This window comes from Anolis carolinensis, unplaced genomic scaffold (genome assembly GCF_035594765.1).
Source record: "Anolis carolinensis isolate JA03-04 unplaced genomic scaffold, rAnoCar3.1.pri scaffold_8, whole genome shotgun sequence".
NCBI lineage: Eukaryota > Metazoa > Chordata > Lepidosauria > Squamata > Dactyloidae > Anolis > Anolis carolinensis.
In genome coordinates, this window is record NW_026943819.1 from 18,178,340 (window position 1) to 18,205,373 (window position 27,034).

Genomic DNA, 27,034 nt, shown 5'->3' on the forward strand with positions numbered 1-27,034 from the left:
CACACGTAGTTAAGGTTGCAAATAAAAACAGTCAACTTATAAAACCTTGTGGATGTTCCTTTCTTGCTTTTCCCTTTAGTTGCTGGGTTAACTTCCACCAAAGGCAAAGAGATCCTGAGATCCTCTTTACCCTAGCCCTGAGCTGCTATCAAAAGAGCAGGCCTGTCACTATATAAGCTCAAAGCTAGTTTTTGAGGTGAAGTTGGTAGGGCTTCTTCCAGTGGCAAAGATATCTGGAGATGTTCTCTGCCCCAGTGCTAAGCTACTATTTTTTTTAGAAAGAACAGGTCTTTCCCTATTTATGCTCAGCGCTGGTTTTAAAGGCAGGTCAGTACTTACGATGGCTTTGTCAGAGTTGGCCTGGCTTGGCCACGCAAGCACATCTAAGTTGTTTCTTCTTCAGTCTAGAAGGCAAGAGGCTTCTCAAAATGGAGACTTCTTTCCCTAGGAAAAGGGGCAGTCTCCAGAACAATAAGATACTTTTGCAGGCTGTAAGCAGCAAAGCTTTGCAAACAGGCTACAAACTCTGCTAATGGCTAAACTATCAGGTTGCTGCAGAATCTGCAATAGCCCTGGAGGAAATGCAAACAGGTGCTGTTCCTACAACTATGAGCAATTTGTAAAATCAAACTCCTGGGAGACGGAACAGGCCATCCAGTCCAACCTGCCAAGAAGCAGGAAAATGACATTCAAAGCACCCCTGACAGATGGCCATCCAGATAGAATCATAGAAAAGTATCTAAGTATCACAAAACCCATTCAGAAGGTCTTGCAAATACCTTCTTCCTTTTCCTCTTTCATGATGAAATGATGAACTGATGTTACATTATTTCTGGATGCCATTTTGAAGAGGAAATACAGGAGGAAGGGAGTATTTCGTACGGCCTGGAAGGAAATGGATGGAAATTGGCTCCATGCCAATTGATCCCCCCCCCAATAGTGTCCCTGTAATTTTTTTCGTTCCTAGTTTGTTGAATCAAAGAGCATCAAGCTCCTTAATCATACTTAAGAAACTTGACATTTCACAAGTTCAATATGGACTGACCTTTTCCACACCTTTGAGAACAATGTATGGATCGGGGTGTAGTTCTTTGTTATTAATGGCATCCTATATTGGATGCCATTAGCAATATAAACACCAGCATTCTGGATGATTCATGAAACAAGGTTAATAAAGTACACATCCTCTACACACTGCAATATAATGAAACAAACTAGAACCCAGCGTAAGAAAATCAAGATTTAGACCAGCAACAATTAAAGAGTACGAAAGGTCTTGAAATGGTAGCGAAAGGACCACAGAAAACCTGCCAAGTGTTTGAAAATCATTGGAAAGGCCATCAACCTGAGAACTCTCTCTCTCTTCAACATGAAATTGTAAACATTTTGTCTGCCTTTCTCTACAGATACACATTTTTATGAATAATTTCTCCTTATACATATTTTCCCCCTAAAAAGCCTCTTCCTCTAATTTATGCATTAATTTTATGGATTTTATGTATTTTTGTTTGAAGAAATGCACTGCAAATTTCATGGGAGCACAGAAGCAAAATGATAATTGCTCTCTGTTTTGTGTTTTCACCCAGGGACTGTTAATTAGATTAGTCCAAATTAAAACGTACATTGCATTAATTTTTCTCCCATTGTTATCGGATCTCTTCCTATTTTCAGGGTGTGAAGGAGCTTTACCAAATGGGAAACCTGGGACAAGTCTATACTGGCACGAAAACCCAGACTCCTGGCAGTCATCACTCCTTCCAGTGAATATCATAGATAATTCCTGGTAAACTCACTTTGCCCTGCTTCGGGACAAGTCAGGAGATTCCTTGGAGTTTGCTTGTCCTACAGCTTTGGGGCAGAGTGGACATCTAGGCCAAGTCTGATTCAGACCAGTCTACTGTCCACATAGAACACCATCATAATCACTTTTTTTGTGTTCTTGTCAGTGAAGTGAAAAGTGAATGGATTTTACAAACTGGTGGTTTGGACTAAATGTGGTTTTTCTGTCTTATGATTTCCACTTCTATAGCCCTTTGTTGGGCTTTAATTGCCATCCCTTGCAGTTAGTACAGCCAATGGTTCTGGCCCAATTTACTTGTCCGAACGTATCTTCTCTTATGAACTATCTAGAGTCTTAAGATCATCTGGAGAGGCCCTGCTCTCAGTCCCACCTGCTCTCAGACCCACTCGCAAGCACGGCTGGTGGGAACGAGGGACAGGGCCTTCTCGGTGCTGGCTCCCCGGCTGTGGAACACTCTCCCTAGAAACATCCGACAAGCCCCAACTCTTATGGGCTTTAGAAAAGCTTTAAAGACATGGTTGTGTGCACAAGCATTTAATGAATAAACATTTGAGTCAACATGGTCTGAATCAAGGTTTACGCATGAGGTTACGGATGAATGGATTCATATATATATATATATATATATATATATATATATATATATATGTTTTTAAATGTTATAATGTGTTTTAATAGTGTTATTAATTGATTTGTATGTATTGTTTTGATTTTAATTATTATGTTATGGGCATTAAATTTTTGCCGACTTCTGTAAGCCGCCTTGAGTCCCCTTGGGTGAGAAAGGTGGGGTAAAAATGCTGTAAATAAATAAATAAATGGTGAACCATTATGGGACATGCCATCCAGCAACATCTAGAGCAGTGGTTCTCAACCTGTGGGTCCCCAAATGTTTTGGCCTTCAACTTCCAGAAATCTTAACAACTGGTAAACTGGCTGGGATTTCTGGGAGTTGTAGGCCAAAAGACCTGGGGACCCACAAGTTGAGAACCACTGGTTTAGAGGGCCACACTACACACAAACTGGAAACAGAGAAACCATAGTTATATCCCGAAATGTTCCTGATAGTGGCCATCAGATGATACCAGACACACAATTTCTTAGTATAAAACTCTTTGACCAGATGTTTCTTCTGAAAACAGTTGACTACCCATTGCTTCATTAGAATCATAGAATCATAGAATCGTAGAGTTGGAAGAGGGCCACCCAGTCCAACCCCCTGCAAGAAGTAGGAAAATCTCATTCAAAGCACCCCCGAGAGATGGCCATCCAGCCTCTGCTTAAAAGCCTCCAAAGAAGGAGCCTCCACCACAGCCCGGGAAAGAGAGTTCCACTGCCGAACAGAGGTTTGAATTCCCCCCCCCCCCCAAAAAAAAATGCCTGCTAGTCTTTCTGTGACCAAAATCCTCAAGGAGAGTTGAGAGGACACATTAAAAAGCACTTATCTATGCAATGTGCATCAAAATTTTATGGGTTTATTAGCCCTTCCATCAATGTGTGCAGCTGGAGGACCTTTTATGACCTGCATTTTGGGCAGGGGTTAGAGGGACAAGATTTAAATCATGCAGATTGTGGCTCATGCAGCTCTTTTAACAAGGCACGGCCTTTGGATTTAATGCTCTGATGCACCTGGATAAACTCAAATTAAGAACCTCAGCCATGATGCACCCACAAGCAGAAACTGTTTCAGGGAGGCTCCTTCATTTGCAAGAAGATGACAACACGGCATCAAAAGGAAAATGACTGAAGGTGCATTTACACCGATCATATAACACAACCTGAAGCTGGATGGAGGTCGGGGTGGCACAAAACATATCATTCCAACGTACACTGCAGCGTGCATTAAACCCAAAACAGTGTGTTTTAAAAAAAACCTTCACCAGACAGTTCAAAATAAGTTTTTTTTTAACTGTAGCTGATCAGAATATATCCTACGCAGGCTCAAATCTGAAACTGAAAAATGTGTAGCACTTTCACAGAGGTTGGAAAATTCTATACCATATCATTCAGGGAGGTAAAGCCACTGTCTGCAAAGCTGTTTTTGGCAATCCACAATCCCTGCAGATTCTCCAAGCCATACTCATTCAACAAATACCTATTTCTGAAAACCAGAGTTCTAGTACCTTCCAAAGCCACATTTATCTTTCTTTTTCTGGAAATGTTGGCAGTCTGTGAGGCCACCAGAAAATCCCAGGACAGAAAATTGGGACCTAATGTAATTGTCCCCTCACTGTGTTCTATTTTCTCTACTGAAGTACAGTATATTAATATTTTAATAATAAAATATTGTAACATGTGAACCAACTCAAATAATTATTGTAATACAGTAGAGTCTCACTTATCCAACACTCACTTATCCAACGTTCTGGATTATCCAACACATTTTTGTAGTCAATGTTTTCAATATATCATGATATTTTGGTGCTAAATTCATAAATACAGTAATTACTACATAGCATTACTGCGTATTGAACTACTTTTTCTGCCAAATTTGTTGTCTAACATGATGTTTTGGTACTTAACTTGTAAAATCATAACCTAATTTGATGTTTAATAGGCTTTTCCTTAATCCCTCCTTATTATCCAACATATTCGCTTATCCAACATTCTGCCGGCCCGTTTATGTTGGATAAGTGAGACTCTACTGTACTTGAAAAAACACTTAACATCCCGCTTTCTGTTCAGTGACTGGTCTCTGTGGGATTTCCAGCCTGACAGGAGCAGAAAAGGTATCCTGGCCATCATACATGCTTGAGAAGCAATACAGAAAATTGTAATCAAACAAACTAATGAAGCTGCCTGTTTCAGAGGGTAATCAATTGTGTGGGAAATATGTAGTAATAAAGCAAAGCTATGTGTAACAAAATGCTCATTCATGCCTGTGTTGTGTCAAAGGCATCCCCAAGCAGATGGTTTCACGAGTTCACTGCCAGGACTCTCTAAACATCTGTTGCATGCTGGATTGGGAAGAAACGGCAGCGTGTGTGACAGTGTCAGCTTGGGCAAAATGCACAAAATGCACTGAGACAATTGATGCCTATTGCCATATAACTACATTTTCAACACAAAGGATTTCCTAGAGGCAATCCTGTTGTTGGATTCATCTGCTCAGCCTTGGGGACAGAACACAGAAGACTGTATTGTAGTCAAGGTGTACTTGCTTTGATAGGGACCTGACTTTCAAATGATATCTAGAAAAAGCATAACTTTTTGGTATTGGGTTCATCAGGATTGGAATTCTATCCCTGCCATTTGCAAGCATGGGATCCATTATAACAGCAGTTAGACATTTTTATATGAGATGAAACAGTTTATTCTACTGTAGAAGCAGAGTTATACATGTGGTGCCATTGTGCCTGCATTACGCACTGGCATTTATCGCACAACATGCATTGATCTACATTTGGTAGCATAATTCTGAAATTCTCCAACGAGGCAGCCTTGTGCAATTGCTGCCTAACTGCATGAACATAAATATAAGCTTTGTCTCATTGTTGCAGGAGCTCAGCTAGAATTGCAGGTCAGTTCTGGTAAAGAGGCAACAATGACAGCATTTAGATTTTTTTGTTCGTGTCAGGAGCAACCTGAGTTGCTTCTGGAGTGAGAGAATTGGCCATCTGCAAGGACGTTGCCCAGGGGACGCCTGGATGTTTTGATGTTTTACCATCCTTGTGGGAGGCTTCTCTCATGTCGCCGCATGGAGCTGGAGCTGATAGAGGGAGCTCATCCGCGCTCTCCCCAGGTGAGATTCGAACCTGGCAGCCTTCAGGTCAGCAACCCAACCTTCAAGTCACAAGGCTTTTATCCCCTAGGCCACCAGAGGGTCCTTAGATGCTTTGAGATGCTAACTGCTCATCTGCAGCCAAAACAGTACCTTACATTTGTTTGTAATATTTAGAGAACTATTGCAAGGTGAGGCAGTGGCTAGAGTCAGGAGTCTACAGTCTCTCCATTGCTTTGCTGATAAGTGGAGAGCAGGACATTGCTGGATTATGGAGTGATTGTCTATATCCAGCCCAGTACTTTTAAAATATTAACATGTGCTATTATGTTTAGGCATATACCTTGGGCTAGAACTAGATGTGTGGGAGGGTAAACCCATTTTACTAGTTATTCCTGTTTCACTTCTTTTTTGGAAAAACTAAGCAACCTCTCAGACAGCTTGGTTGCCTTCCCTTTTTTTTAAATTTGTTTTTATTGTTGTTTTATTGTTTTATCCCACTCCCACCCTCCCCTCCTTGTACATACACTTTATACAACAAACTACAGAAGTTACATTTGAAATATCAATCTCAATCTTAATTTTTCCACTCCACATCTTAGTACGTTCTCTAAATAGTTCTTAACTGGTTCCCATATCCCCTTGATTATTGCAATATTTTCAGTTTTATCTATATTATTCCATTTGCAATTTGTGATTTCTACATTTAACATATCAACTATATACTTATACCAATTTGTCAGAGTCCATTTTGTTTTATCTTTCCAACCCCTCACTAAAACAATTTGTGCACATATTAATTTGTCAATCATTTTTTATTTTTGTATATTTTTCACTTCTGTTATCCTTGCATGTAGTACATTTCTATTAACTATTACTATTTGTAGATTTAGCATTCTATTGATTTCTTGCACCCGATCGCACTCCCATATCATATGATTAAACACCCCTCTTTATTCACAACCGTGCCAACACCTATCTTTCATCCCTGGTAAAAAACGTGAAAGTTGTGCAGGAGTTCTGTACCATTTTTGTAACATTTTCCTTCTTGCTTCCCTTAATACATTGTACTTTTCTTTTGCTATATTACTTATTTCCCTTTGTATATCTTCCCTCTCAATTTCCATGTCCATTCTCCATGTTTGGAAAATTTCCTCTATTATTTCTTCTTTTACCGTTATAATTTGTTCGTACAGATCTCCTGCTACCCTCTTTTCCTCTCTCAGACATTTCCTAATTACCTTCTCAAATGGACTGTCCTGTTCTCTAATTTTTTCCCCTCAGTCTAAAAATTTCCTGTCTTATAGCCCAGCTTTGAATCCAATTCCCTGATCCTATCCAATTCTGAATTTCTTTTTGTTCTACAGGGTCTCCATCTACTGTATACAAATCCTCCACTAACCTTTTCCCTCTACTTTTAATTGATCTCAATGTTCTGCCTATAAATTCGTTATTATTGTAATTAATTTGCCATATAGTTGCCATCTTATTCTCGGCTTGGTTGCCTTCCCAATCTACACACTGATAAATCCCATTCAATGCTATCATGTCTTATGACTTAAGTTTCTTTGCTGTTCATGTCATTGGGCAGAGTTCTGCATCACAAACATCTGTTCAAAATACACGTCTCCATCTAGAGAATTGCTGAGTTGGTTCCTCATAATGGATTGATTCAAATAAATGAAGAGATTCCATATAGTAACATCAGTGGAAGTAAAACATTGGAAGTTACATGGAAGTTAAGGAGGCGCTTACCTGTACTGAGTGACAGCAGGGTTGGCTTTTGCAGAGCAATGAAACTTTACTGTGTTGTCTTCAAGGACAGGTTGAGGTTCCACTGACAGATTGACGAGAGGAGGATCTATAAAGAGACAATGGCCAATCTATTAGCGATCACACCTCTATGCCTGGAATTGCATCTCTCTCCAGTGGTGCTTCCATTTGTTGTTCTTTTGCTGTGATGGATGGTTGTGTGCCAAGCACACCTATTTGACCTCAAAGTGCCGGAAATGCAGCGTCTCCAATGCAACATTCCCCTTTTTTTCTCAGAGAATGATGGCTTTAAGGGCAGAGCCAGTCTGGGAGCAATTATTTCTTGTTGTGCAATTTCTTTCCCAAGTGACTTTCAGAAGGTCATTTTGCTGCTGTACGGCTCTGTCTCAAATACACAAAGGCCTTTTTGACCCAAACTGTTAACTCCACAGGCTAAAGACTGCAACACATTCTCTTTGCAGTGTAAGAGATGTTATACAAATACAGTAGAGTCTCTCTTATCCAACACTCACTTATCCAACGTTCTGGATTATCCAATGCATTTTTGTAAATGTGTTCAATATATCATAAGATTTTGGTGCTAAATTCATAAATACAGTAATTACTACATAGCATTACTGCGTATTGAACTACTTTTTCTGCCGAATTTATTGTCTAACATGATGTTTTGGTGTTTCTTTTGTAAAATCATAACCTAATTTGATGTTTAATAAGCTTTTCCTTAATGCCTCCTTATTATCCAACATATTCGCTTATCCAACATTCTGCCAGCCCGTTTATGTTGGATAAGTGAGACTCTACTGTACTAGTATTTCTTCCTGGACTGTACCATGTCAGACTGCAAGAGAGGGATTTTATGCAAGAATGTCCATTAAATATCATTTTAATGCCCAGTTCTGTGCAGGAATCATTCAGATTCCCTGATTCAGTTTCAGACACTGCTATATAGATCTGGCACAAAAGAAGCATCCACATGAACATGGAAAATCCCAATATGCACACCCTCAATACCATAGGGAAAGGGTCACAACTGCCTATACCAATGATGGGCAAGCTTTTGCGCTTGGTGTGTCAAAATTCACCAAAAAAAAACTTGCATGACTTGAGAAAAAACCCCATAATTTCGCAATATGTATAGTTTAAATAACAAAAATGTATAATTGTAATATATAACTGTATTTAATAAATCAAAAACTATTTAATACCATTATTTCCATGTACAACAATCTATGGTACCTCTTGCAGTTTCCAGGCTCATTTCTCTCTATTCTAGTTTCAATGTAGTCATGAATAATGAATAATATAATAATAATAATAATAATAATAATAATAATAATAATAATAATAATATGATAATATACTACAATAATAATAGAATGATATAATAATCTCTCTCTATATATATACTGTATATACTCGAGTATAAGCCTAGTTTTTCAGCCCTTTTTTTAAGACTGAAAAAGCCCCCCTCGGCTTATACTCGGGTGAGGGTCCTGGTTGGCTTATATTTGGGTCAGTTTATATTCGAGAATATATGGTACATTTATTATTTTACTCTATTATTATTGGTATTATTACATTTATTATTTTTATCTTTTATTGTTGCTATTACAGTAGAGCCTCACTTATCCAACATAAACGGGCCGGCAGAATGTTGGATAAGCGAATATGTTGGATAATAAGGAGGGGTTAAGGAAAAGCCTATTAAACATCAAATTAGGTTATGATTTTACAAATTAAGCACCAAAACATCATGTTATACAACAAATTTGACAGAAAAAGTAGTTCAATACACAGTATTGTTATGTTGTAATTACTGTATTTACGAATTTAGCACCAAAATATCTTGATGTATTGAAAACACTGACTACAAAAATGTGTTGGATAAGCGAATGTTGGATAAGTGAGACTCTACTGTATTACATTTATTTTGCTCTATTTTTTATTATTATTAATACATTTATTATTTCACTCTGATCTTATTATTATTATTACATTTATTATTTTACTCTATTTATTATTAGACATATTATTTTCCTGTATTTATTATTATTATTATTATTACATGCATTAATTTACTCTATTATTACTAAAAGGATACATAGCACATTTACATTGAAGAAGATGAGAATAATGATTTGATCAGAGTTGGACAGTTTTATCTTAAATTTGAGCTTGATGTAAATATTCAGAAACAGTTAACCTACCGATGCCTCAATTAATGTAATTTTATTGGTATCTATTTTTATTTCTGAAATTTACCACTCTCGGCTTATACTTGAGTCAATGTTTTCCCAGTTTTTTGTGGTAAAGTTAGGTTCCTCGGCTTATACTCGAGGATATACGGTGTGTGTGTGTGTGTGTGTATCTATATATAAAAAAGGGTAATGAAATTTTGGCCTAGGACAAAACAACAAAACTACACATCCCAGAAACACTAAACTTGGCAGCACAACCCCTCATCCATGCCTCTACGTTCATACAATAAAAAGAAAAGAAAAATAAAGTCATAAATAGAAGGAGAGGAATAATTGTTTTTAGCCAAATTCTGCCAGTTAGAAGGCTAAGCTCCGCCCACTTGGTCTCCTAGCAACCCACTCAGCCCAGGGGACAGGCAGAGTTAGGCCTCACTTAGGCCTCTTCCACACTGCCTATAAAATACAGATTATCAGATTTGCACTGGATTATATGGCAGTGCAGACTCAAGGCCCTTACACACAGCTATATAACCCATTTATAATCTTATATTATCTGCTTTGCACTGGATTATCTTGACTCCACACTGCCATATAATCCACTTCAGTGTGCATTTTATACAGCTGTGTAGAAGGGACCTCATATAATCCAGTTCTAAGCAGATAATATAAGATACTTTATTTCCCATACCACCATACTTTGCCACAGCAACGCGTGGCCGGGCACAGCTAGTATATATATATATATATATAAATGTAATGTGCATAATTCCCATGGAGTAAACAACAAAACCACTGGACCAAATCACACCAAATTTGGCCACAAAAGACATAGTCATCCAATCAATCTGCATGCGGCAGCGTGTCAGCAAAAATGGCTAGCGTGTCAGTGCTGACACGCGTGTCATAGGTTGGCCATCACTGGCCTATACAGCTGAAAAGGGACTATCTAGTTCTCTGTTATTGTTTAGAGGACAAGAAGTGGGAAGATTGTTTTTAAAATTAAATCTTGTGAATATTAGTTTGCCACTACCTGTGTTGTCATTGTGTGGTATCAAACGTATTAAAGGTGTATTATTGTTAGCATCTGCTACAAAGCTACAAGGAAAAAAGCATGCCGTCAACAGCAGAACTCATATTAACCCTGCCGTGAGCATTAACTAAAATCACTTGTTGTACATGGAGAATTTGGAAACCAATATCTATGCATGCAGCCATGTACCTTGGTCATAACAAGTTATAAATAATTAGTTACTTGAAATTGATTCCTTTGTACAGCAAAGATGGAACTATGCTATGCTACTAAATATATTTTAAAGATAGATAGCTTCACTCCTTACTGCAATACAAGAGTTGCTCTTAATTACTTCTAGTGTTACGGGAATTTGCTTTACGTTGATGAAAATCACAGGTTCAAGTTCTTCTGTTTTGTTGTGTATGTGTTGAGGTGACAATAAGGTGAATTACGCTTTGTACCAGAGCTCAAATGAATTGGTAAAAGTATATTTGATAGTTTGTAATTAGTCAATGAGTTTTGTATAGTTAGTCTAGTTCAGGTTTGAAGTTTTTTAGATATTATACATGCTTTTCTTCTTCTCCTTTTTGGCCTTTTCTTTGTTGATCTATCTGAGTTGATTGGGTATAGTCAACTTTTTATATGTTTCAGGAATTTAATATACATAATTCAAAACAGCAAACACGTTTGTTATGTCTGAGAAAAAAAAAGTAAACCTCTAAAATAACATTGGAATTGGAGAACCTTGATGCCATAAGTTATTAATTATTTTAAAAATAACACACACACACACTCCTATTCTTACATATCTTTGGTTGGAACAATATTGGAAAAATCTATCCAGACAGAGTTGCTGTGAGTTTTCTGGACTGTATGGCCATGTTCCAGTAGCATTCTCTCCTGATGTTAATAATAATATTACAACATATTGATATAGTACAATATAGTAATTTATTGCCAATATTGTGCTATGCTAATAATATAATATTGTATGTAAATTTAATTTGTAAGCTGCTCTGAGTCCCCTTCAGGGTGAGAAGGGCGGGATATAAATGTATTAAATAATAATAATAATAATAATAATAATAATAATAATAATAATAATAATAGTGTTTTGTCCACATCTTCAGAGGTTGTGAGGTCTGTTGGAAATTAGGCAAGTGGGGTTTATATATCTGTGGAATGTCCAGCGTGGGAGAAAGAACTCTTTCCTGTTGGAGACAAGTGTGAATTTTGCAACTGGCCAACTTAATTAGCATTGAATAGCTTTGCAGCTTCAAAGCCTGGTTGCTTCCTGCCTGGGGGAATACTTTGTTAGGAGGTGTTAGCTGGCCCTGATTGTTTCCAGTCTGGGATTCCCCTGTTTTTTGAGTGCAGTTCTTTATTTACTGTCCTGATTTTAGGAGAGGAGAGAATGCTTCTGGAACATGGCCATACAGCCTGGAAAACTCACAGCAACCCAGTGATTCCGGCCATGAAAGCCTTTGATAGCACATCTATTCAAGACAATGCCAATGCTTGGACTGTACCATGTCACAGGAGGCATAGAGAATGATACAAAATTTCTCAATATAAAATGCTTCCTATAGTTTGAAAACTGTGTGGCAGGGACATCGGTTCTAAAAGTTACTGTTTTAGACTTCAGAATGAGACTTTTCTGCCAGCATGGTTAGTTCTGGCTTAGTCATCTCCTTGCTCAGGGAGTTTTCTTTCTCAAATACATAAATGTCACACTTTTCATCTGAGGTATGAAAGCCACCAGCAGATTTGCCAATTCTGTTACCAATTGTGTAGACTAGGACTTGCATCTGGATCTAGCAAATATTTAAAAGGTAAAGGTCCATTCGTGACCGACTCTGGGGGTTGGTGCTCATCTCCATTTCTAAGCCGAAGAGCTGGCGTTGTCCGTAGACACCTCCAAGGTCATGTGGCCGGCATGACTGCATGGAGCGCCGTTACCTTCCCACTGGAGCGGTAGCTATTGATCTACTCACATTTGCATGTTTTCGAACTGCTAGGTTGGCAGGAGCTAGAGCTAACAGCGGGTGCTCACTCGGATTTGAACCTGGGACCTTTTGGTCTGCAAGTTAAGCAGCTCAGCGCTTTGACACACTGAGCCACTGGAGGCTCAGTAAACTGGGATTTCTGGGAGATGCAGACCAAAAATGTGGCCGGCATGACTGCATGGAGCGCCGTTACCTTCCCGCTGGAGCGGTAGCTATTGATCTACTCACATTTGCATGTTTTCGAACTGCTAGCTTGGCAGAAGGTGGGACTAACAGTGGGCGCTCATTCCGCTCCCGGGATTTGAACCCGGGACCTTTCGGTCTGCAAGTTTAGCAACTCAGCGCTTTAACACACTGCGCCGCCACCACTGATGGAAAAATATGCATTCATTAGCTATAGAATATTCCTGGTGTCAAAAATCCGCACCAATATTTTTGCTAATAAGGAGTCTTAATAGGCAAGAAACCATCAAGGGGGCTTCCTCCATTTGTAAATCAATTATGACATGTTTGGACAGTTGTTTAAAAAAAGAAAGGAAAAGAAAGGAAAACAGGCCCATGCAGTCAGTGTAGAGAGGGTTAATTCTTGTGTGGCAAATTAAGTTGTCACACAGAAATTGAAACAGGAGGCTCTTGTCATTGAACAGATCTGTTCTCTCTCTCTGCTGCCTAAGCCAGATTGGCTCCATTTCCCGATTGTGTTCTGGCTGACACAATTGCTGGAGGCGGCTGCTCCATTATGCTCCATTTGGCACCTCTCTCATACCAACTGAGATGTCATCTGAGTGCCCTGCTGGTGGGCAGGTCAACATAAACAGCCAACTCCCAAAGCAACAAAAGCAAAATACACAGCAAAACCCCTCCATGTTTCCATTCTGAAGATGACATCAATTCGAGGAATCATAGCAGACCCCAAGGGGACATAGCAACATATATTTCCCAGACTGGGGCCATAATAAGGCAAGGGGATGCAGGAGCTAGGTGGAAAAAAAAGAATGGAGTCTGGGAAAAGTTCGATGTACAGAACAGTAAGGAAGAAAAGCAATGCTTTTCTGGGGCCGGGCTGTGGCGCAGGCTGGTAAACAGCTGCTGCAATAAATCACTCTGACCATGAGGTCATGAGTTCGAGGTCATGAGGCCAGCCCGTGGCGGGTGAGCACCCGTCAATTAAAATTAAAATATAGCCCCTGCTCGTTGCTGACCTAGCAACCCGAAAGATAGTTGCATCTATCAAGTAGGAAATAAGGTACCACTTATAAAAGTGGGGAGGCAAGTTTAACTAATTTATGACCTGGAATGAGGAAGTGCCGTCAGAGTGGATGATGAAGCAGCTGCTCCCTTCTGTTGCCAGAATCGAACATCACCTCAGGAGAAGGTTAAATTGCCTCTGCGTCTGTCTGTCTGTTGTCTCTCTCTCAGTTTGATGTGTTGATGGGCATTGAATGTTTGCCCTGTATGTACATAACGTGATCCGCCCTGAGTCCCCTTCTGGGTGAGAAGGGCAGAATATAAATACTGCAAATAAATAAATAAATAAATAAATAAAATGCTGGGCCTTGGTCCCATAATCTGATGTCTCATGACAGTATGAAACCACAACAGACTTCTTGGCTTTCTTAAAGTTGGGGAAAGTTGCTATGTACACGTAAGCATTGGTCTTGATCTGATCCATGCTGAGAATCTCAAAGGCAAGGAACCTCTCTCCTACGCAAACCCTGTGTCTGAATTGAGCAACAGCTGGAACAAAAGCTTAGTTTATGTTACAGGGAAAATGGGCAATCTGACTTTGAATTGCTCAGCAGAGTGTTGTAGTCTGAAGCAAAAGAGCTTGAAATCACCAATAGGGAATTTCATTCTCTTGGCCAAAGAAAACACTGTGTGAAAGCTTTGTTTATATCTATTTGGACAGAGACTTCCTACTGCATGTCTGTCAATGATGATGAATTTGGGAATCATTACTGAGAACAAAGAGGATCTTGTTTCCTGAAAGCGTATCATCCTTGATGGCATAACAGCTTTTGAGGTCCTTGGATGTCACCTCTATCCAGTTTCCATTTTTATGCATGTACCTTTGAAAACAATGTAGCTCCTAATCTTCGTTTGCTATCTGAACCTTTTTACAAATCAACATCCTATTAGATATTGTGATTGCAGGCACCAAGGGGTCCAAAGCAGGCAATTCAAAGTAGCATTCCCTTTGTGGGCCAGAGCATTGAAAAATACAGTAGAGTTTCACTTATCCAACATAAACGGGCCGGCAGAATGTTGGATAAGCGAATATGTTGGATAATAAGGAGGGATTAAAGAAAAGCCTTTTAAACATCAAATTAGGTTATGATTTTACAAATTAAGCACCAAAACATCATGTTATACAACAAATTTGACAGAAAAAGTAGTTCAATATGCAGTAATGTTATGTAGTAATTACTATATTTACGAATTTAGCACCAAAATATCACGATGTATTGAAAACATTGACTACAAAAATGCGTTGGATAATCCAGAATGTTGGACAAGTGAGTGTTGGATAAGTGAGACTCTACTGTAACATTTTTGACTGCAACTCCCAGGACTTCTCAGCTGGTATGGCCAATATTAATGTTTATGGAAGCTTAGTCCAAAAAGTAAAGTTCTAAAGTCCTGGTTTAGAACAATTCCACATGAATGTACATTATACAATGTATAATTGTATAATGTACATTCATATGGAATTTTTCTATATCAGTATGTACTTTAGAACTTTACTTTGTAATAGTCAGCAAATTCCATTGTCAGTTAGCTTCTGCGCATGCTCTGTAAAATTGTATAAATTGAAAAGCCACTACAGGCAAGGGGTGGCATTGCGTTTTCTGGGCATTAGCTAACATTGTCACCTGCTCTTGGCCAAAAGTAAACTATCTTGAAGACAACTTCTGCTGTCAGTCTGCTTTCTTCACCCGCGTCCAAACGAAATTCCACAACATTTGCACTATAACTTCCGTAGTCCTTTGTGCTGGCAAGACTGATGACTTGAAGGTTGGGTTGCTGACCTGAAGGTTGCCGGATCGAATCCAACCCAGGGTATCAGGATGCAAAAATATCAGTATTCTCCAAACTGACTTTTAACATCCAACCAGAGCAAAGGGGGGAAAAGAACCGGATGAAGAAGACCATTTGGCTGGGAAGACTGATTTATGTCCTGCTCTGGTTTTCAAACATGGTAGAGGACAGTTGATGGGGAGGTGTGAATGCGGAATAAGAAACATGAGAGGGGGAGGGAAGAAGCAACTTGATATACCGGGGAACTAGCAGAAGAGGGGCAGTATAAGTTTTGTGATCATCTTGGCAAGGCGGATTCAATAAAGTTTCCATGGCACCAGTTGTGTGAGCCTACCTTTGTGTCCTACACCATCCAAGGACTGACACAGGGAGTGTGTGGATGAGCTCCCTTTGTCAGCTCCAGCTCTATGCGGGGACATGAGAGAAGCCTTCCACAAGGATGGTAAAAACATCAAAACATCTGGGCGTCTATCACTATCACGGATAAAAATATACTGGCTAAAATACACTGTATTTAATGAGTACACAATGTTTCACACCATAATGGAGAGTGGCTGCAAATCTCATTTAAGAAGATGAAGTCTATTGCTTTGAACTGTTTCCATTTAACATTGAACTCTGCAATGGTTTAGGGGGCATCTGATAATTTGAAAATGGCTTATTTTCTTTCATCAGTCTAAACATCTCTGCCAAATCTTTATTGCTATCAAGGACCTTTCAGCTTTCAAGCCTCCAGACTGTTTTTTCTTCTGAAACAATGACAAGGTTCTAAGATATATTTGGCACAAAAGAAAGGAAAAGCAGGGCAAATAGTTGGTGGATGAGCAGGGAAGGATGGCTATCAAATAATGGAGGATCTTGTAGTGTACAGTGAATGATTTTGAGTGAGACTGGGCTATGAACTGAGAATTGAAATCTTCTTTATCCTTCCTTCTTCCAAATTTGTAATAAAGACATAAATGGGTTTGAATCACTGTCATGTGTTTTGTGTTCACTGACTTTCAAAAATGCTTTGGAAACTTTCACTGGTCCCAAACAAGCTCAAAACAAAGACTGGTTGATGTGATTATAGCATGACAATGTGCTATGATCTGGATTTGCATTTTAATATATGTCAGATATAAAAAGACTAGCTTTGCCCAGCCACGCGTTGCTGTGGCTTATTGGAATCCTTTGTTGGCCAGGTGGAATAGCAGTGAATAGCCTGGCAGTCTCAAAGCCTGGTCTTTTTCTGGAATAGCTGGAGCTTTTTGTTGTATGAACGTAGAGGCATGGATGAGGGGTTGTGCTGCCAGGTTTAGTGTTTCTGGGATGTGTAGTTTTGTTGTTTTGTCCTAGGCCGAAATTTCATTACCCTTTTATATATATAGATTGGGGGGCTAAAATCACCATGGATCGCTGCCCCCTGACATGGAAGCTAGTAGCTACCTTTTAGAAACTGGTGCTTGGACAAGGCATATATAAATGTGTTCGAAACTTTAATCCTAAACAACCCTAACCAAATCAGTAACCCTTAATATTCTGAAATTTTTATTCAGATTTAAAAGTACCCAACAACTCAATGCATTAAAATAAATTCATGCTGAGTGAGGTTTACATATATAGAAGTACTAGCTTGGGTACCCGGCATTGCCCAGGTAATTTGAAAAAGTAAAATTTAAATTGTACAAAATATATCAGTTTATGAGTGAACTACAACTGAAATTATGCTAGTTTGACCTCAAAAAACTCCATCAGTACTTAAAGTTTGTTATGTTGGGCAAGTTTGCTCTAGTTGCATCATCGGTAGGGTTTATATATTTATTTACAGTATTTATATTCCGCCCTTCTCACCCTGCAGGGGACTCAGGGCGGATCACATTATATACATATAGGGCAAACATTCAATGCCCAACTACACATAGAACCGAGACAGAGACAGACGCAGAGGCAATTTAACCTTCTCTTGAGGGGATGTTCGATTCTGGCCACAGGGGGGAGCAGCTGCTTCATCATCCACTGATGGCACTTCCTCATTCCAACATCATAAATTAGTTAAACTTGCCTCCCCACTTTTATAAGTGGTATCTTATTTCCTACTTGATAGATGCAACTATTTTTCGGGTTGCTAGGTCAGCAACGAGCAGGGGTTATTTTTTACTTTTAATTGACGGGTGCTCACCCCGCCACGGGCTGGTCTCGAACTCATGACCAGAGTGATTTATTGCAACATCCCGGCCCCTCTGTGCTCTCTGGCTGTAGTGTAAACTACAGCTCCTACTATGATGAGTCAGTCCCCTCAAACATCTCCAGTAGGTTGAGTTAGTCATGGGGGTTCTGTGTGCCAAGTTTGGTCCAGGTCTATCATTGGTGGAGGTCACAGTTTGGTTGTGAGTGAACTATAACTCCCAGAAAGGAAGGTCAGTTCATTCAAAACCCTTCCAGTAATCAAATTTCAGTATGCCAGGTATGTGTGCCAAGGTTGGTCCAGATCCATAATTGTTTGGGACCATAGTGCACTCTGGATGTAGGTGAACTACAACTCCTTTAAATCCCTCCAAAGACCTCCAGTATATATATTTATATTTGATCATAGGGGCTTTGTGTGCCAAATTTGTTCCAGGTCGATCGTTGGTGGAGTTCAGAGTGTTCTTAGATTGCAGGTCTACAACTCCTATAAATTGTGAATTTTCCGCAAACCTCTCTAGTATGTTCATCTTCTGATAAATTCCTCTGTTTGCTGTGTGCGATAGGAAAGGGTTATGGGAGAGGCAGTGGGTGGGATCATGCAAATTCCACACCAATGGAGAGAGAAAGGTACACTGGGATGTCTGTGGTGGTGGAAAAACAGAAAATCTTGGATAATAATAATAATAATAATAATAATAATAATAATAATAATAATAATAATATAAAACATTGCATGGAAAGTTCCTTGACAAAACTGAAGGAAAAGCTGATAAGGAGAAGACCTGGCTATGGCTCACAAATGGGACACTGAAGAAGGAGACAGAAGGCCTGATTCTTGCAGCCCAGGAGCAAGCCATCAGAACAAAGGCAATTAAGGCCAAGATCGAAAAATCAGCTGATGACCCAAAATGCAGACTGTGCAAGGAAACCGACGAAACCATGGATCATATCCTCAGCTGCTGTAAGAAAATCGCACAGACAGACTACAAATTCATTGGAACTTATGCCTCAAGTACCACCTTCCAGCAGCAAAGAACTGGTGGGATCACAAACCTGCAAAAGTATTGGAAAATGAACATGCAAAGATACTGTGGGACTTCTGAATCCAGACTGACAAAATTCTGGAACACAACACACCAGACATCACAGTTGTGGAAAAGAAAAAGGTTTGGATCATTGATGTTGCCATCCCAGGTGACAGTCGCATTGACGAAAAACAACAGGAAAAAATCAGCCGCTATCAGGACCTCAAGATTGAACTTCAAAGACTCTGGCAGAAACCAGTAGAGGTGGTCCCGGTGGTGATGGGCACACTGGGTGCCATGCCAAAAGATCTCAGTTGGCATTTGGAAACAATAGACATTGACAAAATTACGATCTGTCAATTGCAAAAGGCTACCTTACTGGGATCTGCGCGCATCATCCGAAAATACATCACATAGTCCTAAACGCTTGGGAAGTATCGACTTATGATTTTGTGATATGAAATCCAGCATGTCTATCTTGTTTGCTGTGTCATACAATAAAATAATAATTTTATTTTTATACCCCGCCCCATCTCCCCGAGGGGACTTGGGGCAGCTTACATGGGGCCATGCCCAGGCAATAAGCGATATAAAACTCAGCAATAAAAACAAATCATAAACAATTAAATTGTCTTTGAATGAAATCCTTCACGTGGGCGGTGGGCAGTATGGTGTTTGTGGAGGACATTGGCAAGACTCTTGGACATGTTGTTGGTGCTCACTATAACCAGCAATGTCATTGGAGGGAGGACCATTGGTGCATTGGTGGGAGCTATAGCTATTTGTGGAAGTGGGGGCCTGTCTGTGTAAGTGGACACCCTAGCCACACACACACACATACATATCTTATTTTTATTATGTGTATAGATATATAGAGAGTGATGTGTGGGTGGATACTTCTACTTCAGCAGCTATAGGCTATTAAGGAACTCTTCCCAGATCCGTTTATCACTCTTATGTTTGTTGTCTTTGTTATCTTTAGGTAGCAGGAGAAATCCATACTGTTCACCAGGCATTTGGCAAATAGAAGTTTAGAAGAACATTTCCTCCCCAACTCACTGCTTATAGTGTGGTTTATATGCCAGGCCAACATATTCTTTGTTTCCCAGACTGCTGACGTTCATTTACTAGTAAGTGTTTTTCTCGGTTTTAACTGTTAGATTGTCGATTGATTTTGTTGCTGCTATTGCTATACTCTCATTGTTTTTATGGATTTTGTAAACTGCCCTGAAGACCGTGTGTGAAAGAAAAAAGAGGTTAGAAATTAAAGACAAGCAGTACGCTAATAATAGAGATTTGCCCTTTACGACTAGATCACACACTACTCACCTAACAGCTCGATTCTATGCATGTTTGCGGAAAAGTAAACTTCAATCTAAGGATGAGAAAGCTTGTCTATTTATTTGCTCTTGCATTCAGTTTTTTAAAAAAAAGCCTCGGGGTCTTTCCATCACAAAGTTTGCAATTCTTTAAAAACTAAGTAATACAAAATTCTTGTTCATTTGCATTATTTAAATTGAAGAGGTACAGCTAATCTATGTTATGCATATCTGTCATGTATATTTCATGAAAGGATGCTGAGAAAAAAACACAAAATTGGTGAATACCTAGGAATTCAAAGCCAGACTTTAAAAAACTGTCAGAGAGGGAAGGTTTCAGCATCTCAGCATTTGGTAACTACATAAATACAGTTCGCACTGATTTGTTATTTCTTGCTAATGGCAGATTCTTGTTCTTTCTTATGAGTACCTACAGCAGTGGTTCTTAACCTGTGAGTCCCCAGATGTTTTGGCCTTCAACTCCCAGAAATCCCAATAACTGGTAAACTGGTTGGGATTTCTGGGAATTGTAGGCCTAAACACCACAGGTTGAGAACCACTGGTCTACAGCATGATCTAACAGAGAACGATCTTCCTTTCTAATATTTCTCAAGGTTAGATGGAGAATAAGCTGTCTTTTCAGTGGCCAATAAGCCACCTGTTTCTCATTAATATTAACCAGATAATTATACAGTTTCACCAGTCTCTGAAGCCTGGAGATCATGTTTAAAAGACAGAGATAGGGAACACCAGCTAGTGGTGTTGGTGAAGTTCCTAAAGGGAAGTATGATGGAACAGAAAGAATAAGGAATAGTGGTTGGCCATAGGCAATGCTTCATATGATGAGGAACTGAAAAATATGGATATTTAGACATATATTGTATGCACATTAGAAGCAGCGAAATCTAGAAAAATCAGACACTCTCTGTGTTAGATTTTAGGGATGCACAAGCTGACAGGACAAGCTGGGAGAAGGGGGGGGGGGCAGTTTCCTATACATTCCAGAGTGAATTGGTTCCTAGTACAGCTTGACAGGCCAAGAGTGGCCTCTTGATGCATCTCTCTTTTGGTGTCTGTGACTTGCTACACGCTTTTAAGAGTACTTAAGATAGGAAAATGCTGATTGTGCATATTTATGTCCATGTATGTAAGCATGTGAAGTGATGTACTAATGACAAGATGTATGTAGAAGCATGTTCTTTGTCTGAAAATGTATAAAAGGCAAGTCCATGCCTTGATCGTCTCTCTGGTTTTGCTTTTTGGAAGAGATTCCACTTCCAGGGACTCAGCTGAAATAATAAACAGGACCTTTTGGCCTCTCAAAAGGATCTCTCTTGGTGTTATCTCCCGTCATCTATAACACATAGATAAAAGGTAAAGGTTTTCCCTTGACATTAAGTCCAGTCGTGACTGACTCTGGGGGTTGGTGCTCATCTCCATTTGTAAGCCGAAGAGCCGGCATTGTCTGTAGACACCTCCAAGGTCATGTGGCCGGCATGACTGCATGGAGCACCGTTACCTTCCCACTGGAGCGGTACCTTTTGATCTACTCACATTTGCATGTTTTCAAACAGCTAGCTTGGTAGGAGCTGGGCCTAACAGCGGGCACTCATTCCGCTCCCAGGATTTGAACCTGGGACCTTTTGGTCCGCAAGTTCAGCAGCTCAGCGCTTTAACACACTGGGCCACCAAGGGCCCCATAGCTTCATAGATAATGCTTGGTAAAACTGAAGGCAATAGGAAAAGAGGAAGAATTTACTGCAGGCGTATTTACTCAACCATGGTCCCCAGTTGCAAGCTCTGTGCAGGGCATTTAATGACCAGGGAAATTGGAAGTATATTTTTCCTATGGCTGCCACAAATCAAAGTTGACTTGATGGCAAACAAGAAGAGTTCTTCTGGAGGTGGTCCATGCCCATCATGACTGACTTTTGGCTGAGACAGACTGAGCCTTAGTTTAACATGGTGGAGCAGCGGGTTAAACCGCTGAGCTGGTGAACTTGCTGTCTGAAAAGTCAGCAGTTCGAATCCGGGGAGCAGGGTGAGCTCCCTTTGTTAGCCCCAGCTTCTGCCAATCTAGCAGTTCTAAAACATGCAAATGTGAGTAGATCTACAGGCACCACTGAGGTGGGAAAGTAATGGAACTCCATGCAGTCATGGCCTTGGAGGTGTCTATGAACAACGTCATCTCTTCGACTTACAAATAGAGATGAGCACCAGCCCCCAGAGTCAGACACGACTAGACAATGTCAGGGGGAAAAACTTTACCTATCCTCAAAATCAACTTGATGCCAAATCACAACAAACAATGACATAGGCACGGCAGTAGTTTGTGATAGGATGTCTTTTCTTGGCTTGAATTTCACTAGAGTATTTTGCCAAGCCAAGGTTCTGTGTTGGGAGTGCAGTCATCTGCTTTTTGGCTGGAAAATTATGATGAGAAATAATAGGTATTTTCAATTTACCCTAATCTCATTTTGAAATGTGCAATCCAAATTACAATAAAGGCAGGCACAGGTTGAATATAAATGAGAGGCATTCCCATAACAGCCCCAAGGTATACTGTGCTTCTAATTCATTTTCAGGCATCTTGACACTCTCCCATTGTTAGACAACAACAGCTAATCACCTTCCTTTGTTAGGAATAAATCACACTTCTTTTTACTAGCTTCCCGTTGTTTGATAGTTCAGTAGCTGGGCTTAGGATGTACAGAAGGATCCTCTTTGTATATTAAAAGAGAGTAGCAAGAGCTCCCCCTTGCTCTTAATATTATATTTTGAATGTAGACACCAATCAGAGTGAATGAAACACTTTGAACTTTTCTTTGGAAAGGAAATCATTCGTGCTAATGATATAGTAACAGCATGCCCCAAATTCCCCAAAAGAAAATAAGTAAAATGTACATCAGTGGAAGGGAATTCCGCATGGCTACAACTAAGCCACGCTTTCTATAATTTGAATTATAGAAATGAGAAGCATTATAGGGTAGAGATGGGAATCGTATGATCCTCTGAACTGTGGCTCCCAAAATTTCTCAGTACTAGTCCTATTGGTTAGGGCACCTGGGAGTTGCAGTTCATCGACATCCAGCACACGTAATAATTTCTCATTTTCTAATCTTGGTTTTATGGCATGAGTCACTTTGTTTCCAACCATTTAAAATCTCAGATACCATTTTTCTTTTGCTATATTGTGCACTGGGTAAAGTCTTGGGGGAATTGTTGTCCTTCCCCAGGTCTCCAAATGGAGACATAATCCTGTTTAATGAGTTTCTTTTTAAAAGACGCAAAGGGTATTTTTAACAATTTTCTTCCTGCTTTAAGGAACTTGCAGTTTTTAAAGCCTATTCGCAGCACAGGACTTACTCTGTGCAGAACTTGCACATGCTTTGTCTGGCACAGAAAACAACAAAGGAAACAACCCTTTCTCTGCAGAGAGTAATAATCCTGTATACTATAGCAATATTATTTTATGTGCAGAAAATGCTGCTTTCTATGGAAATCACTGGGGCCCCTGGTGGTGGCACAGTGTGTTAAAGCGCTGAGCTGCTGAACTTGCAGACCGAAAGGTCCCAGGTTCAAATCCCGGGAGCGGAATGAGCGCCCGCTGTTAGCCCCAGCTCCTGCCAAGCTAGCAGTTCGAAAACATGAAAATATGAGTAGATCAATAGGTACCGCTCCGGCGGGAAGGTAATGGTGCTCCATGCAGTCATGCCGGCCACATGACCTTGGAGGTGTCTACAGACAACGCCAGCTCTTCAGCTTAGAAATGAAGATGAGCACCAACCCCCAGAGTCGAACACAACTGGAATTAACGTCAGGGGAAATCCTTTACCTTTACCTTTTAATCATTATCAAACCACTTGATTTTTTTTAAAAAAAATCCACATTTGTAGATGTTGGCATTGGCAATAGTATAGATAGTATTTTTTTTCAGTTTGTTGCACTGTGTGAAAGAATCATCTGCTTTGCTCATATTGCTCCCTTTCTAGCCTCATTCTCCTTCCAAGCACATAGTGCAGAATTCATTTTAGACTAGCTCCAGTTGGAGACACATTTGTGCACAATCTAGCGATGCACTCAATAAAGCCTCTTTTATGAAGAGGCAGTGAGCAGAACTCCATGAGACACGTCTGCCTTCCTTTCATCTTTTGGGGGGTATTTACTGCTCTCTTATTTCGACTGGCCTTCTCCTTCTCGCCCCCCCCCCCCCTTCCCAAACATCTTCAGCTGCATCTGCATATTCCTGCATCTGTATTTACTAACAATTTGCAATTGCAGGGCATTCAATATTAGCGTGCCAGCTGCTTTCCGGTTTCCAATTAAAAACTGCCTGATCAAATTCAAGGGCAGCAGAAAAATTTGCCACTTAAAACTTCCAAGCGTTCTGCCGGAAGATTAACAGGCTCTCAGGTTGTTCCTTACCATGTCCTGACAGAACTGGCAAGATAAAATGAGATAATAGCACGGGTTTTTTTTTCTTTTCACATCCAGCAAACAGTAACAACAGCTTCAAATGCTGGGATTAAACAACAACACAGAACTTGAGGTATCGTTATGGTATGGCTGTAGAGTGCGAGGCCAGAAACGTGAGCTGAATTTCCAAAGGCAGTGGAGACCAATTCAAAAGAGGGAGATCTAATCAAGACCACTTAAAAAAAATGTCCAAACCATTAAGTACATCACACTGTGAAAGAAATAATAATATCCCATCCAGCCATTAGGAGAATTTTGCTATTAATAGCCTCTAATGGGTTTATTGGCTTAACTGCCATGGACAGTTGATTGAAAGAGGTGTAATAATAACAGGAAGAATCTGTCAGCCTGCTGTAGAAAAAGGCAAAGATGGGAGAAGTTCACTTTTCAGAGGTGTGCCTATAGGGATGGGCGGACATTTTCATTCGTTTTAAAAATAAAATCTTTGCAAAATTTGGAAAGAAAAAAGGAATGTGAGACAAAGCAGAACTGGCACGATTGTCTGTCCAAGTGGAGAGCATTGAACACTTCAGAGACTTGAATCCTTTTGCAATTATGTTTGTACTACGCAGCTCTTTTTTCGTGTCAGGAGCGACTTGAGAAACTGCAAGTCACTTCTGGAGTGAGGGAATTGGCCATCTGCAAGGACGTTGTCCAGGGGACACCCAGATGTTTTACCGTCCTATGGGAAGCTTCTCTCATGTCCCCGCATGGGAAGCTGGAGCTGACAGACAGGAGCTCACCCCACTCCCCGGATTCGTACCACCAACCTTTCGGTCAGCAGTCCTGCTGGCACAATGGTTTAACCCATTGTGTCACTGAGGGCTCAATTTACAGCCCTGTATTAGGTCCATTAATTCTTCTTTTCCCCCCCTTCTGTAGCACTTCTTCCTCTTTCATAGCTAAATTTCAGGCAGGTAGAACAGTTTTCACTACTCTAAACATAGTTGTGCCCCTTGAAATTCTTGCACTGAATGGTAACTTTGCACATCTGAATTCACAAGAATAACACACTGGTATGAACCCAAAAGCACTGCATGTGGAGCTGCATTTTCATAAGCATAAACTAAGGATGTTCTGCTTAGGAGAGATATGTCCAAGCATTTCTATAGGGAAATGTGTTGCATTGGACTATGACACTGAAGACCAGGGTTTAAATCAGTTCCTGGGTGACCTTGGGCAATCCATACCCTCTCAGCTTCAGAAGAACAAAAGAAACCCCTTTGAACAAATATTGCAAATGACTTGAAGACACAACAACAACAACACCCAATACAACTCCAGCTCTAAAGTTTCAAACCCAGACTTTTAAAGACTTAATTGCCAAAGGACTGGCCTGAATGGCTGAATCCATTTCTATCCTTTCCATAGTAATCACAAGTTTGTTGTATGTCTTTCGGGCTGTGTGACCATGTTCAGAAGTATTCCAGAAGGATTTATCCACACCTCACAACCTCTGAGGATGCCTGCCATAGATGTGGGCGAAACGTCAGGAGAGAATACTTCTGGAACATGGTCACACAGCCCGAAAGACATACAAACAACCCTGTGATCCCGGCCATGAAAGCCTTTGACAACGCATTAATCACAAGTTCTTTCAGTCCCACATGTGAAGGAATTTGAATTTTGATAAATTCTTATAGTTTATTTTTTAAAAAAAACAGGCATAGGAATCGCCCAATTCTACTCAAAGTTGATTTTCTGTCCTCAATTCTGATTATTTCTCAGTCCACACATCTGTGTGCCATTTAATTTTGTTATGCTACCTGGCATCAATGTAGAGCCACTTCTGGCCTCCCAATATGAAAGAGGAGGATACTTCCAAGGCTGGACGAGAAGCAAAATATGGGAATAATATCATGCTAAGCAGCGACGTTGCCCCAGCCAAAAACAGTGTGCGAAAATGCCCACACCACTTCTGTGTTGGCAGTTCTTACCCCAATATGGAATGGGAAAATGCCCTGGGAGATTATTCTTACCCATTTTCCCATTCTGAAATGAAAGCAGCATTCCTGGATCTGAAACTGAAAGCCTCCTGGAGCACTCTTACCTGGGCAGAGTTTCTTCCCAAGCCAAAAGCAGCATGCAAAGTGCCAGGCACTTCTGATCTGGCAGGCTATTCTGCCAGTGAAAAGGGGGTGATTATATAAGAACCTTTGCCATGGGATTATGGCCATCATTCCTTTCTCATGAGCATAAATGTCAGCAGCCAACTTCAGCAGCCGTCAAGTGGACCAAGCTGCTGAAATTGAATCAGAGGATCCACCAGACTCTTTTCAGCAGCTTGGTTTATGTTGCTGGAGTTGACTGCTGATGTTTAGACCTATGAGAAAGGTATGGTGAAATGGGCTAAAAATCTAGGCAAACAAATTTATCTAGAAGAATGGGGAAAAGCTTGGAACGTCAGGTTAAAATTTACTTATGCAATAGAGATGAAAGAGAATTGGTTCAAAATGTTTTACCGGTGGTATTTGACCCCCCCCCCCAAAAAAAAA

The 27,034-nt window shown here is 40.1% G+C and overlaps 1 protein-coding gene and 1 long non-coding RNA gene across 6 annotated transcripts in view; one reads left to right on the plus strand and one right to left on the minus strand.

Moving 5' to 3' along the window:
- The window catches only part of LOC134293413 (uncharacterized), a 119,343-nt gene extending 97,996 nt beyond the window's left edge, over window positions 1-21,347 (plus strand). The window contains exon 5 of one of the 2 annotated variants that reach the window (XR_010000382.1): window positions 19,727-21,347. This is a non-coding gene — a long non-coding RNA (uncharacterized LOC134293413). Of the gene's footprint in view, window positions 1-1,671; window positions 4,658-19,726 lie in introns of those variants that run through there. The other variant, XR_010000383.1, reaches the window with a different exon arrangement.
- Window positions 1-27,034, minus strand: part of kirrel3 (kirre like nephrin family adhesion molecule 3) — a 960,216-nt gene that overhangs the window by 178,958 nt on the left and 754,224 nt on the right. For all 4 annotated transcript variants that reach the window (XM_062960868.1, XM_062960866.1, XM_062960867.1 and 1 more), the window contains one exon: window positions 7,278-7,383. In XM_062960868.1, the coding sequence (XP_062816938.1) occupies window positions 7,278-7,383 (106 nt within the window). The remainder of the gene's footprint in view (window positions 1-7,277; window positions 7,384-27,034) is intronic.